Here is a 14553-nt window from a genome sequence, read left to right as displayed (position 1 = left end):
CCTTTGACATTTCCTTATCATGACTATAGTCTGTCCGCATGGTATCTGCATCTATCCTGTGCTGTTCTTAGGCGCGCTGCCTCCACCGCTGCTCTTCTTGTCCGGCGCTCCGCCATTGCCACCAACATCTGGGCTGTTGGGTTCGCTGACCTCCTTGTTGCCTGGGCTGGCGTTCAAGCTGTTCTGTGGGCCTCCAGCTTCCTTCTCAGCAGTTGCCTCTGCCTCCTCTGGGCTGGTCTGTTTAGGGTCGAAGGCAGCGTCGGAGTGTGCGGCGCCATCGTCGGAGCCAGACTTGGCGTACTCGGTCGACCGGGGCTTCAGCGAGTCTTTGTCTTGCGCATCTTTTTGAGCGAAGCGTGTTGGTGTTGTGCTGAGGAAGCGAGGGCGAACGATGGCTGGGCGAGAGAAGGTTGCGCGTTGTACGGCGCGTGCGGGTTGGATGCGGAACATGGTGAGGTTGCGATGTGCGACTGGGGTTGGTGTCCGATTGAGTAGATTGGATGTATTGAGTTTGAGGTTTGGGAAGTCGAGTAGTTGCGGGGGCACCAGCAATTGACTATCTTGAGATCGCGGTGACGAGTTGATGCTGTAGCTCGGAGCTTGTCCACGGACCCTCACATTGACGTCAGCTCCACCAAACTGCAGCCGAGGCCGCTCCCCACGTGACATACGACGCGTCCATCATCTCAACTCCTATCTGAGCTTTCATTCGCGTCACATCATCTCAAATACCGTTGAAAGGTTTTTGACTCGACGTATGACTTGTGTGTTCGAGCGATTCGACGCGTTCAAGCCCGTGTCGGGGGGTCGCGCTCATCTCCGACCTCCGCCATCTCCCTCGCCTGTAACTCGGCGTTCGCAGGGCTTGTTTGGTACAAGCTTTTCGTTCAACAGGCAACATCCCGCCAGACCCCACACATTGGATCGAACATGAGACAACTCCAAAGTGTCAAATGTACAGAACACCAGGAATTGAATGACGTATTGTGGTCTTCTCGTCTGGCCGGTCATGATGCTGAGACGCACATCGAACCTGACTCTTGCATGCTTACCGAATTGTGCATCTAGCTGTCTTCAAGACTCATCGACTTCTCTTGCAGAGTCACAATCTTCCCATACGCCTTCCGAGTCTGGTGTAGCTTACAATCAGTCTAGACTCATCCCAGGGTACTCCGCAGGCTATGGCTGCACGCCTGATGACTGACCTAACACCTTACGAGTTGTTGCGTGAAGTAAAAAAGGACCTTTCTCTTCATTGCACGTTCGTGATCGACGACCCCATTGTCCATTCTCTTTGACCCGACCTGGCGCACGGAGCACCAAGTCTTTACGCCTTAAATAAAGAAACGCTTGTAGAGATCGAGGGATTACAGCTGCGCCAACTGGTCTACTTCGACGTACTCAATCGATCCCAGATACAATCCTAAGTATGCCCATCTCGACGTGGATACCGCCGCCACCCCCAAACCCCGACACACTGGTCAACCCAGCGCCCTTCGAGCCGTTCCCCCTCATCCAACTACGCGCCGGCAAGATCAAGAAGTCGCTCGGAAATGGAAAGATCGAGTCAGCCATCTACAAAGGACCGCTGACGGGTCCAGTCGAGATCACCGAGCTTGGTATTCCGACCGATGAACATGCATTTCATCTGCACGGCGGCCCAGACAAAGCGCTCCTCCACTACTGCACATCGCATTACGATGAGTGGAAGAAAGAGTTACCCGCTTCGGAACACCATTTTAAGCCTGGTGCGTTTGGCGAGAACCTATTCAACACCGAAGTCAGCGAGATGAACTTGTGTATTGGAGATCGACTGGCTATCGGTGACATTATCGTCGAGGTTAGCGAGCCACGCGGACCTTGCTACAAGCTCAACCACCGCTTCGAGGTCAAAGACATGGCGAAACGCACACAGACGCTACTGCGGACAGGCTGGATGTACCGCATCATCAAAACCGGTACCATCACCGCCGGCGACATGATATCCCTACTCGAGCGACCGCATCCAGAGTGGACGATAGCCAGAGTCATGTACTACCTTTTCATCGAAACAAACAACGTGGAAATGATGAAGCAGATTGTGCAGCTGCCGCAGCTTGGATGGGACATCAAAGGAAAATTCCAGAAACGTCTAGACAGAGGTGTTGTCGAAGACCACAACAGCAGACTGTTTGGTGGCGAGGACGAGAAGATGGATACCTGGAATGAATACCGCCTTGTCGAGAAGCGAAGAGAGACGAGCAGTGTCACAGCCTTCATCTTCGAATCCATTGAAGACATCCCAGAGCCGGCGCCCGTCGAGCCAGGTAGCCACGTGCGACTGAAGCTTGGCGGGAAATTGGTACGCGCCTACTCCGTCGTAAGCGGTACCTCAAAGCGTTTCGAGCTGGGTGTCGCTCTAGACCCAAGCAGTCGCGGCGGCTCCAAATACCTCCACTCGCAGACCAAAGTCGGGGACATCCTCACCGTCGGCCGCATCACAGCAAGCTTCCCCCTCGCCAAAACCGCAGACCGACACATCATCATCGCAGGCGGCATCGGCATAACAGCCTTCATGACAGCCTTTTCCTACCTCCAAGAAGCAAACCAAGACTTCCACCTCCACTACGCTGTCGCAGAAGAAATTCCCTTCGCCTCTAACATCGCCGCTCTGGGATCCAAAGCAACAATCTACAACAAATCGCTCAACCAACGCCTGAACCTCCCTGCTATCCTCTCAAAAGCCGATCTGCAAACCCACATCTACACCTGCGGCCCCCCACGCCTCATGGACGCCGTCGTCGCGACCGCAAAAACCTACGGTATACCCGAGTCCTCTGTCCACATCGAAGCGTTTACGGTAGCTACATCTGGCGATCCGTTTACCGCGGAGCTTAAACAAAGCGGCAAGACGGTGGACGTGCGGGCTACGGAGTCGCTGCTGGATGCGCTGAGGGCTGTGGGAATGGAGATTGATAGTTCGTGCGAGGTGGGTAATTGCGGGACGTGTAGGGTGGATGTTTGTGGGGGGAGGGTGGAACATCGGGGGACGGGGTTATTGGAGGTGGAGATGGAGGCGGGGGCTATGTTGAGTTGTGTTAGTAGGGGGGTGGGGAGGGTTGTGTTGGATTTGTAGGGGGGTGGGTGGTGTGGGTTGGTGATGGGGTGTCTTGATGGTGCGTAGAAGGGACATATAAATCTGTCAAAACAAGTCTAAGGAGTAGCATGTTTGAAGATACTAGAATTGGTGTTATCGGATTCTTTCCAATAATTGACAATGCAACATCTCAAAGACCCAAACGCCATTCCAATGCAACCTCTAATCAATCATCCCACCGCATATTCAAGACCAAGTATTCAACTTCCTTACTACTCAATCCTTTCCCTTTTCCTACCGCCTTCCCCGTCTCCCTCTCATCCCCCTCTCTCTCACCATCTTCGAGTCACATATTCCCATTAAACCACCACGACGCCGCGACCGGCCAACCAAATATAACCGCGTAGAACGGGAAGTAACTTCATGTTAATCAGCAACAGGTTCCCAACAAGAAGGACGATTTGAGTAGAAATGAAGGAAACTCACACAGCACTCGTTTTTACCAATTTCCTTGAGAGATCACCCGCTCGCCATGCATGAGGCGTCATGGTAATGGGGTTGCGAGCGAAGGGGTGGGGTTCTACCATGCTGCGGGAGAGGGTGCGCCAGAGGAGGCGGGCTTGGGTTGGGGAGGGCATGGTTGTGTGAAGGTTGGTTGAAATGGATTTGTGATGGAAGTGATGTTGTCGTAGTACTGTGTAGATAGAATTGGCGTTTACGTCTTTTGCTGAGTGGAAAGATGTATGAAGTGTATGAAGTGGACTGTTGATACCAGTAGTTGTAGTAGTTGTTGTTGTCTGTGAACAGCCACCATACCTCGCATCCACCATCCTATTTATCCAACCTACCCTCCAAACTTCCATCCCCATCACCCTCACAAACCCGCGATCGCACCACCAAACCATGGCGTGAGCCCTCCATCCTCCTCAGCCCTACGCCGCAACCCGAACGGCTGGCCTGACACGCCGGACAAGCCAGGCACACCAAAGCCAACAGTCATCAGCAAAATACAACCCGTATCGGGCAACAGGACTGGGCACTGTGGAAAGCGGTCGCTTGTTCCCGGACACTGTCATTGGTCTGGACTGGTGCGAAACTTTGGATGTGATGACGGTGGTGAGAGGGTGGTGTGAGTTCGGTTGGGGCAGGGTCGGCGGGTGCCGACGGCTTGAGTCAGGGGTGCTGCGGCGGGCTGGTGATGCGATTGTGGTGTGACACGGAAAAGCAATGTGTATGCATGATGCTACCCTCACAAGGAGGAGACGAAGCTTCTGTCATGGTTGTTTGTCTTCGTCTTGCTATGCGATTGTCGGCTGTCACATGTGAGGTGCAGGTCCGATGATGAAGCTGCGAGAGACAGCTATCGGGATGACGCACCTCGGTCGGCTTATCATCAGGGTCGCGGACGAATTTCCGCACCTGCAGACGCGGCGAAACTTTTGACTGACAACACCACGCGCACACATTCCATGCTGAGCAAGATCTTCATACCAAGATCTTCATACTACCAAACAGACCACGACTGAAGTAGCAAAATGGCGGCAGCAGTACTCGCAGGCAGCACCGGCCTCGTCGTACGTCCCCCACAACCCCCAGACAACCCCATCACGCACTCCTAACCCACCACCCAGGGCTCCAACATCCTCACCACGCTCCTCGCGCACCCCTCCTTCTCCGCCATCCACGCCTACACGCGCCGCGACCTCCCCAACCCAGCCGGCTCCACAAAACTGCAACCCATCACCTCTCCCGACTCGTCCACCTGGCCCGCCCAATTCCCCTCGTCCTCTTCCCCCCGCGTCTTCTTCAGCGCCCTAGGCACAACCCGCGCCCAAGTCGGCGGCTTCGACGCGCAACGAAAAATCGACTATGACCTAAACCTCGAGCTCGCAAAGACAGCCAAAGAAGCCGGCGTAGACACATACATCCTCATCTCGTCCAACGGCGCGAATCCCAATGGCTACTTTGCGTATCCGAAGATGAAGGGCGAGTTGGAAGAAGCGGTTAAAGGGCTGGGGTTCAAACACACGGTTATTGTACGCCCCGGTCTGATTGTGGGGGAGAGGAGTGAGTCGAGGCCTGCGGAGGCGGCGTTGAGGAGTCTGGCGAAGGGGTTGAGGGGGCTGACGCCCAAGATGACGGATTGGTGGGCGCAGGATGCGGGGGTGATTGCGAGGGCGGCGGTGGAGGCGGGGGTGAGGTGTGTGGAGGGGAAGAGGGAGGAGGGGGTTTGGGTGATGGAGATGAGGGATATTGTTGAGTTGGGGAGGGGGTAGGTGGTGGATGGGATGGAGATGGGATGGGATGGGGATGGTGGTGTGTGATACCCTTTATGCAGTTTCTTCTTAAAAGAAGTTATGTCGCGTCTTCAAGAGCAGGTCCCGATTTCTTGACATCAATACGATGCCCATGACTGCAGACTACGACGATAAGCGACCCTTTATCACGAGCTGCTTATAGTCAGTCTTTAGTGTATAAAGGCCATGTCAACAGAAACCATAGACTACGACGTCCCCTCTTCACACACCCATTTGAATATCCTTCACAACGAAGTAAACACAATACTCAAACATTCAACACCGATAACCACACTCGGCACATCTACCCGCTCCAATGCACGCTGGACCCTTACAGCACATGCTAGACTCGCTGCGGAAATTCACGCGGTACCTCGCGCTTTCCCCACCATGCTAGAGGTATCTTCCGAAACCTTATACTGCCACCCAATCAGCACGACCAAATGAGACTGCGCCGCATGAAGTTCCCAGACTACCGTTACCCCTGTATCCCTCCCTCGTCTACCTCGCGCGAATTCCCTCTTTCACTTTCCGTGCAGAAACAGCCTGGCCTATATAGACGGAACGGAATGCCTCCCAAATCGCAGCGCAGTAGAGCTTGTGCTCAGTGTCGGTCGAGACGTGTTAAGGTATTTTTATTCAGTATCTGCAATTGAAGGGTTGAAGACTGATATCTGGTGTAGTGCGATGAAACTCCCGTTGAATGCCAACAATGTCGACGACTCGGTCTTGCATGCTCTGGTGCTCTCCAGGGATCCATTGTCATCGATATGACGGAGCGAGTGGCCAAGCCTAGAGGGAGGAAAAAGAAAGAGACAACAAGAGCTGCACTGGCAGTCCGCGCAAAGGATTCAACAGGCGATGGCCAGCCATCAGCGATTCCACGTACTATTCTAGCCCAAAACGAAGCCGCAAGCACATCAACACCAATCGGCCAGGCTTCTTCATACCCAGCACTACCATCCGAAAGCAGAGACAACGAAAAGATAGAGCAAGCCATCGTAGCCATCCGCTACCAATACCGACCTCCCATGCTAAACCAACCCTCAAGAATCCTGCCAGAAGCTCTAGACACCGCATTCCTCTCCCACTACATTGAGCTCAACAAAGGCGGAAGTCAGTACGCACCGGAAATCCAATGGCTGGGTCATATAAACCAGATTCACAGCAACGCACGGAAGCCTGCTGTTCGATTGTCCCTCCGCGCAGTTTCCATGGCCTTTTTCGGGAAGCATCATCATGATCCGAGTATTCTCATTGATTCCTGGAGATGGTATACCGTGGCGTTGAGTGCGCAAAGGACGTCTATAGCGAGGTTAAAGAATGATGCTATTCCGGATGAGGAAGAGGTTTTGGTGCCGCTTATCATGTCGTTGTACGAGCTGTATGTAGGGGCGACTGCGACGGGTGCGATGTCTCACATCGCGGCTGCAGCTGAGATTATGAATATGCGTGGGCCAAGTAACTGCGGTTCAGGCGCCATCTGGCCGCTCTTCAAAGGAATCCGCAGCTCTGATGTAAGACAAAACCCAACACTCTCTATAACTACGATACTAACATCCCCAGGCGCACAAATCCGTAGTCTTCAACCGCAAATCCGTCTACGCCTCCCCAGACTGGATGACCCTCCCCTTTATCGGCAAACCGCGAGACGCACACCAAACCCTGGCAGACATCGAACTTATGGTCCCCCACTGTTTTGCCATGCTCGAGATACCGGGGTCCATGCGCGTCCTCTTCTCCACGCCAATACCCTCGCACGTCGACGTTCGACCTTGTAAGGAACTCGCGTGCAAATTAATCCGGCAACTGGATGACTGGGCTGCAGCGTACCCGCACTTGACGAACTTATCCAGGAGTCCACGCGGCGAGACACCGGTTGAGAGGGGTACGTCGAAACTACCCAAACCCAATACCAGGCAAGGATCTCCCAAATCAACCACAAGTTCACCTAATACCTTCATAGCCCTAATCGCCTCAAACTACATGGCCGACCGCCTAGTCCTCAGCATGCTCATGTACAAAACACACACGGAATCCACAGCCCCCATCGAGTCCCATGAGATGCCTACCCACTATTACTTCGACGTCGCCACAAAAGCCACAACGGATATCATCGAGGCGGCAGCGGAGATCGAACAGGCCCAAACACCGGGGTTTGACCTACTAAGGAGTATTGCGCCCGTTATGGCTGTGGCTTTTGCGGCGCCGACGATGGGGCTGAGGAAGGATGCGGTGGATACGATGACGAGGTGGGCGAGGAGGATAGGGGGGTTGGGGAGTATTATTGGGGCGATTTGAGGGGGGGATTGGTGGGAGGTGTTTGTATGCGACTGCGAGGTCGAGGTTGATGCGACTTGGGTTTTAAGTGCGAGAGTGAGGCGCGAGTGGTGGGTCGCGATGATGCGGTGTTCTTCTGCCTGCCGCCTTTGGTTGTTCTCTTGGACCAGCAGTCAACGCATGTCCGCCTCCAGCTATTTCTTCCTCCACAACGCAAGACTGGGTCGTTGTTCCTGTGTGACGGGTGAGAGCGATGTCATGGTTTTGCCGGTCGCGCGCAACGGAGAGAGCTCGCTTTCGACCGGCTGGACTAGATCAACGCCGATGTCTTCTAGACGTGGGAAGCTGCTCGAACGCGAAGACCTTGTTGGCGATTCTTCTGGGCCTTCTACTGATGCACTGTCTGGACTTCGAGATCTGAGTGGCTGCCAGTCACTTCCAGATGGCCGCGGCATGATTGTTGGCAGGGCGCCCCCGATAGCAGTTTGGTCGTTACCGACTTCGATCGACCGCTCACATTCAACCTCTTTCAGATCGGCCAATCTCCAACCCTTTGCAATTCGCACATCCGCAGTGGTCACGGCGGCCTGTCTTGTACCTTTGGACTATTCGCATCGCTCCCTTACTGCGTCGCGCAGCATATCCTTTATCCATTCGACTCGATCTCTTGAGAGCATTGACAAATCAGATAGCGCCGTCACGAGCGTGGGGGCAATAACGGTACTAGGCTGCGGCCGTAATTGGACAGGAAATGCAAGGCGAAGCTCCGCAATGCAGGGGTTCTTGGACATGCGATACTTCTCTATTTCATAGAGTACCTCCTCGCGAATGAGTCGTATGATTTGCGGGAGGTGTGGTTGGCTCGTCGTGGTAGAGGAAATGTAAGGGAATTGGAATGGGGCTACTTGCTATAGGCCCATCATGTCAGTACCATCCACTGTTGCTGCAGAACCAAAGTATGGAGGGTTTTGATCCAGAGTATCTCATATTTGCCGGCCTTCACATGTAGGTGCACGATTCTATATGATATGTCTGCGCCATGCAAGCGGATTCCGTTACCCATTTGGTGCAAGATCTCAACTCGTCGCCACAACTCTCCAACCCCCATCTCAAGCAACGATGACACACCCTCGCATCAGTCACTTGACCCTCCCAGGAGCAGGCACCGCTACGCTTCGAAACATCAACAAAACTTGGAAGCTCTGGGACGCAAGTCACGCTATACCCTACGACCTACATCCCCACGGCGAGCACCGTGCGAACAAATGGTCTCGACTCTTCCAAATTCGACTGGAGCGTCTTGTACTACTCACACATGCACAGATGAAGGATTACATCCTAGAGCAGATGCGCGACGTTGTATACCTCAGACACCAAGGAAGACAGAATCGGTTGCTGTGTGTGACTGTCTGCGATCTAGACAGGCTGTACAGGAGGATTAGACGCGATCAGATGAGGGAGAACAGTGCGGCGGAGAGAGCAGAAAGATTGTTTTATCGGCAACACATGGAACAGGTTAGGCGATTGGAGCTTGTGGTCCAAGATCTACGTCGGATGGATATGGCCCGGCAGCGACGATTTCAATTACCGGCTCGCACCTTCATCAACGACGCCCCTTAGCATTGGATTCGCATATCAAATGCGACATAAAGAACGACAAGATATCAACAATACCCTCCGGCACCAAGCGTGGCCATTCCTATGCCTTCAACCTCAACTACCTCCTTTGTCACCCATTGTCGTCTTTGTCCACCATCTCACAACGCCATCTTCTTTCACCACCACCATACCCGCAAATACCACCTTCAACTCCGCAAACCGTCGTCACGCCCACCACACACCATAGCTAGCCCATGACCTCCCCTTCATCTACATGCTCCTCAAAACAACCAACTTCTACCCTCTGGCCAAGATCGAAGAAAGAACCGCTGGAGAAATCGCACGCGCAATGTCAGGCAATCCACCATACCCTGCGGGCTATCCGTTTCTTCCCCCTTCGAAAGCTAATCAGAGTGCCACTGAGCGGTTAGCGGAAGTCAGGAAGCTGTTAGCTCAGCAGAAAGAGGGAGGAAAGAGCGGGAGCGGCACGAAAAAGACACAGTCGAGAGATCTTCCTCCCACTGCGCGGAAACACGGTCCAAATGCTTGGGGGGATCTGGAAGAAGCCAGGAAGCTCATTGCTCAGCAGATGGAAGGGCAGAGGAGGATGAATGGCAGCGAGACGCGGCCGCGGAAAGTGAGATGTCCGTCGTCATCGACATCATCGGTTTCTAGCGATAGTCTGCTGGGGCAATTGCCGGGGAGCTCACGATCGCAAGGCCCATATCCTCCGAGCTTACCGTCGCCGCTTCCGAGGAATCACCCGAGGAGTCATTACACGAGACACCTAGAGCCTTCCCCAGATGAATCATCACGCAGTTCTTCACCAACGCGCGCGTCACGACGACCTTTGCGATCAACCCACAATAAAAGCGATCAGGAACGGAAGGCACACCGACCATCACAGCAACGAGACCGGAGTTGCACGCCCATGGACGAGGTGTATGTACAAGATATCACGTGGCCGCCGTTTCCTGAATGGCCGAAGGATGTATCAAAGGATGAGGAGATGAGGTTTATCGAGGGTGAGATCGAACTTTATAGGATTAGAGAGGCGTATGAGAGATCTGTGGGACGGAAACTTGTGGCTAGTTATAGGAAGAGGGTGCTTATGTATGAGAGGGATGTTTTGGCTTGTAGGGTTAATAAAGAGCGGAGGCGGAAGGAGCAGAGCGGAAAGGGCAAGAAGGTAGGGTAACCATACGAATATCACCAGCTCTCGAAACCCACTGTAACTCCGAGGATTAAAATCTCTCTCATTTAATAAGAAGTACCTTTGCGTACATAGTAGTTATATATTTTAGGAGTTATAAGTAGCTCGTCTCACTCTGCGTTATTGTAGTACTATAGATGGGATGGAAGAACTGAAAACCCACTGTGCTAGAATAATATATCGTCGTAGGCGGTTCCATACGTGCAAATAGATAATTTAATGTGTGGCACAGTCATCGAAAGCCGTGGACCGCTGATCCTGGTTGTTTAGGATGTAGATTTGTTTGGGCGGCCCTAATGGTTTGCTACGCGTCTTTGTCTCAGGACAAAAAGCTCGACTTCCTTTCGTCTTGTGCTTTCCTCTGAATAGTCACATAACGCTTTCATACCACTTAACGGAGCAGACTTCCTGCACGTTCGCGTCGGACTAAATACATATCTTACACGTAATCGAGACATCTCAGCGCCAATAATATCTTGCGTCGACGATACTTCTTTTTTTTGAAAGTACCTAAGTGGATGAGTACAGATGGATTCCGGAGTTCGTCAGGTGCTCAGCATCCCCTCACCGCAGGACCCGGGGACGAATTGGAGGGCCCAAAGTGTCCTCAACGCCGACAACAAGTCTGAAATCCAAAGCGAGTACTCATATGGGCCCTTCGGCCCCATGAACTCTATGGATGATTACATATGTCGTACCTGGGACCTGTACCGCGTGGAAGATTTCTTCGCACCACCACTTCCACCGCTACCAAGACACAGGAATGCAGACCCGTGGCTTCGCTTCGCCTTGTTCTCACTAGCCAAAGCAACCTCCTCTGTGGATACGGCACGTAATGCAGTTTCCAGAGCCACTCGCCGTGGAGGACACGGCCGACGTAGGCGAATCGTCGATGAAATTACAGCTAGGCATGTTGAAGAGGCGCGGGATTATGTTGTAAAGAACATGGGGCCAGACGCTTTGGAGAGATATAAGGCATCTGCGGAAAGTCGGAGACGCGATGAAGACAGGTGGAATAAGGAGAAGGAAACTTATGAGTGGAGATATGAGGACAACTTACGGAGGAGAAAGAGGGAGGGTAGTGGTGATAGGCGGCGCAGTCGTTTCAGAAGCCCCGTAGGTAGATCACCGAGTCGTAACCGGTCGCGAAGTAGGAGCCGACCTCGACCACGCGATCGTGAGAGACGTGCACCAAGCGTCAATAGGCGATCCAGCCCACCACCGTACCCTTCGTTGCAGCGAAGTCGACCGGTTGAGCAGCCAGCCTATTTCGGCGCAGCCACTAACCACTCCAGTGAATACGCCATTGAGACGCCCAATCTGGTTACCGACCCACCCGGTACCACTTTCGATGAGCGGCTTGGACTACGGGACGAGGCAGTGCAACTGCTTGGTGCGCAAGAGGAATATTACGAAGCTGTGAGGCGGAAGATACTAGCTCGATACATGGCGAGAGTGCAGATGTATGAGATAAAGGTGATCGAGACTAGCAAGCGTGTCGCTGGCGACGAAAGAACTAGGTACAACAGAGGAAGAGATAGGGGAAACAGAGGTCACGAGAGGGAGACACGCAATGACCGGCGAAGATGAGATGATCACTAAAGTCCATACAACGTCTCGTCACTCTCATGTTCAAGTGCGAAGTGTGAGCTTCGTTGGTTAGCGGGTAGAATCGATCAACCATCCCGTAGCTTATGTTGGATCGTTATTAATGAAACACCATGTTACTCGGTCTGCTTTCACTTCAAGTATATTGAATCCGTGCACACTTACCTGCACTAGCTCGGAACTTGCCCGGGAGGACTTGGGCAGGCCTACCTAGGTACGCTTTCCACTCGTAGTCACCGACCGCGTTCAACATCTACACGCCTTTGGACAGTTATCACAATATGAACGCCTATAGCTCCGAGACCGCGATTGCGCATGCTCGTCACCGCGCCGCATGTGTACCTCCGACAATCATCGATGACGAGATCTCTCAACAAGAAGGCGCTCTGGGTAACAGTCATCGACGCCTGTCTGAGATCAGCAAAACCCCGAAAACCTTACACTCTCCGATGAACCTGCCTTTCCGTCCGGCGCTGAAGCGTCCTACCGACGCACCTGATGCTCACGAAGAACGCAAGACTAAGCGTGCACGCGAAAGCCACGACTCAGACCAAGCGAAACCAGGAGATACTCCAGTGCATGAGGTCCTCTTGCTCAAAAACCCCAAGTTCTTCGTGAAGGCTTACATAGCCGGACTCGAGAGTCGGCGTCAGGAGCCACGTTACCTGGACCAGGATCAAGTTAGCTCTCAAATGAGCGCACGTAACCGCCGAGAAATCTCCCGATCCGCACTACGCCCTCAAAGTCATCGTCCTCGTATGACCGCACATAAAGCCAAGAGTCTCAATGCACAGCCCGTTCCGCAAACGACCTCTACGCCTAAGCTGAAGACCGAAGACTTCGGAGACCGCATCGACTTCCTGAACTTTGGATACGATGATTTCGAGCCTAAAACACCAGAGGAGAGGTTGATGAAGTACCGAGCCGATGTTGAGTTGTCTAGAGTGCATGCGAAGCGCTATAAGCTCATGGCAGACCGCAAATTGAAAGGCTTCTATGCCGACAAGGTACCGCTGAGGACGGACGAAACTGGAGACCGTCTCGCCTTCCTGAGCAAATACGACGAAGTAAAGCCCCAGACGCCAGAGGAAAAGTTGATGAAGCTTAAGGCCGATGTCGAATTCTCGAAGATACATCAGGATCGGTACAGGTTCAAAACTGCTGAGCTGTTGTTCGAGGGCAGAGCAATATTCGCGCAGCTCATGGTGAATGTTGAGGAGTCTCGGTTGAAGAGGACACGGGAAGGTGCTGCTGATGCGAATTCGAAAGCTACCTTGTCATCTTCGGAGGATCATAACCATGGCGCATAAGGTTAGGATACAGATGCATGAGAAGGAGGTTATTGAGGTTAGGAAGCGTTTCGCGGAGGCGGAGTAGACGAGGCCAGAATCTGCCAGAGAAGGTAGGGGGAGGGTGGCCGGAGGTACGGGTGCGAGAAGAATATCTGCAAGCTGAAAGGGGCGGTCGACATAGCTAGTCGGTCTCTCTTGATAAACATAGATTGCTGAGAAGACTGTAGGTGCAAAGGCGTTGCAGCGCTACTATTGAAGAAGAATGCTATCACATTACCATGAATATAGTGAGAGTTGTGCTACAATTTGCTAGGCTTTATTCGCAATGACACCCTATTCGACGTCTCACTGATTCTCTTGACGGAGTCGGTCTTGTGTGAGTTCAGCATTCCCACACCGTGGGCACCGAGATGACACTCGTCTTTGTCCAAGAGTCTTTGAGTGCGTTACGGCCTTTGTTTGCTTGATCGCTTGTCTCTCGGCTGTCTACACTTACACTGACGACGATCGCGAACTAACAGTGGACATTATTGAGAAGCTATACTCTGCTCCTCTCGACCCACGCAACGCCTCATAATCTTGATATTCGCACTCCATCGTCATGGCATCTAGGCGGGCTGACCAACTACATGAGATCCCTTCTCATTACCAACGAATATGCAGGAATCGGAAGCTACCCGAAACTCAGGGCCAAGAAGCGGATAGACGGCAAGATCGTCCGGATTCCTCCCCGGACCAAAGTGAACGACGCGCAAGTACCGATGGAAGAAGATCTAAACACACTAGGCGAAGAGGTGAATCTCTGATCAGCGATGAAGGGTGTTTCCAATCAGCCGAGAATAACACTAAAGAAGCGCGTCCACTCCATGAAAATTTCGCAGGCATCGATGGAGATGACGGTTTGCTGAAAGAACCCCCTGATGACCCCAAAGGTGCGTCTTTCGACGACTTGCGAAATCTACATCTTGAGAAAGATCAACTATACCAAGCGCAGGAAGACTACTACCATGCTTTGAGACTGCAGATACTGGCAAGATATCGAAGAATGCACATGAGCTATTCGAGTGCTGTGCGCGTCGTAGGGAGCAGGACCGATAGTGATCGGAATGGCGGAGTGATCATGAAAGGTAAGGGAACTGTAGGCAGAAAGAGAAAGAGAAGTACCGATGATGAAAAGGACAGGCGGCC

General features: G+C 52.9%; 5 protein-coding genes across 5 annotated transcripts; 4 read left to right on the top strand and 1 right to left on the bottom strand.

The window, feature by feature from the left end:
* Positions 1–51: 51 nt before the first annotated feature.
* J4E88_003996 (uncharacterized protein) lies at positions 52–450 on the bottom strand (the record flags this gene model as incomplete). The annotated part of the gene is made up of 1 exon (XM_049397644.1): positions 52–450. The coding sequence occupies one exon, from the start codon at positions 448–450 to the stop codon at positions 52–54; it is 399 nt and encodes a 132-aa protein (XP_049257032.1).
* Positions 451–1429: 979 nt separating this feature from the next.
* Positions 1430–3115, top strand: J4E88_003995 (uncharacterized protein; the record flags this gene model as incomplete). The annotated part of the gene is made up of 1 exon (XM_049397643.1): positions 1430–3115. The coding sequence occupies one exon, from the start codon at positions 1430–1432 to the stop codon at positions 3113–3115; it is 1686 nt and encodes a 561-aa protein (XP_049257031.1).
* Positions 3116–4611: 1496 nt separating this feature from the next.
* J4E88_003994 (uncharacterized protein) lies at positions 4612–5352 on the top strand (the record flags this gene model as incomplete). Its single annotated transcript, XM_049397642.1, has 2 exons — positions 4612–4650; positions 4708–5352. The coding sequence occupies 2 exons, from the start codon at positions 4612–4614 to the stop codon at positions 5350–5352; spliced, it is 684 nt and encodes a 227-aa protein (XP_049257030.1).
* Positions 5353–5763: 411 nt separating this feature from the next.
* On the top strand, positions 5764–7674 carry J4E88_003993 (uncharacterized protein; the record flags this gene model as incomplete). The annotated part of the gene is made up of 4 exons (XM_049397641.1): positions 5764–5772; positions 6126–6890; positions 6940–7261; positions 7340–7674. The coding sequence occupies 4 exons, from the start codon at positions 5764–5766 to the stop codon at positions 7672–7674; spliced, it is 1431 nt and encodes a 476-aa protein (XP_049257029.1).
* Positions 7675–12093: 4419 nt separating this feature from the next.
* On the top strand, positions 12094–13383 carry J4E88_003992 (uncharacterized protein; the record flags this gene model as incomplete). Its single annotated transcript, XM_049397640.1, has 2 exons — positions 12094–12101; positions 12369–13383. The coding sequence occupies 2 exons, from the start codon at positions 12094–12096 to the stop codon at positions 13381–13383; spliced, it is 1023 nt and encodes a 340-aa protein (XP_049257028.1).
* Between the last annotated feature and the right edge of the window lie 1170 nt (positions 13384–14553).

The sequence above is a fragment of the Alternaria novae-zelandiae genome (genome assembly GCF_023758075.1).
Source record: "Alternaria novae-zelandiae strain BMP 2774 chromosome Unknown scaffold_6, whole genome shotgun sequence".
In the NCBI taxonomy this organism is placed as follows: domain Eukaryota; kingdom Fungi; phylum Ascomycota; class Dothideomycetes; order Pleosporales; family Pleosporaceae; genus Alternaria; species Alternaria novae-zelandiae.
This window is presented reverse-complemented; position numbering and strand designations above follow the sequence as displayed.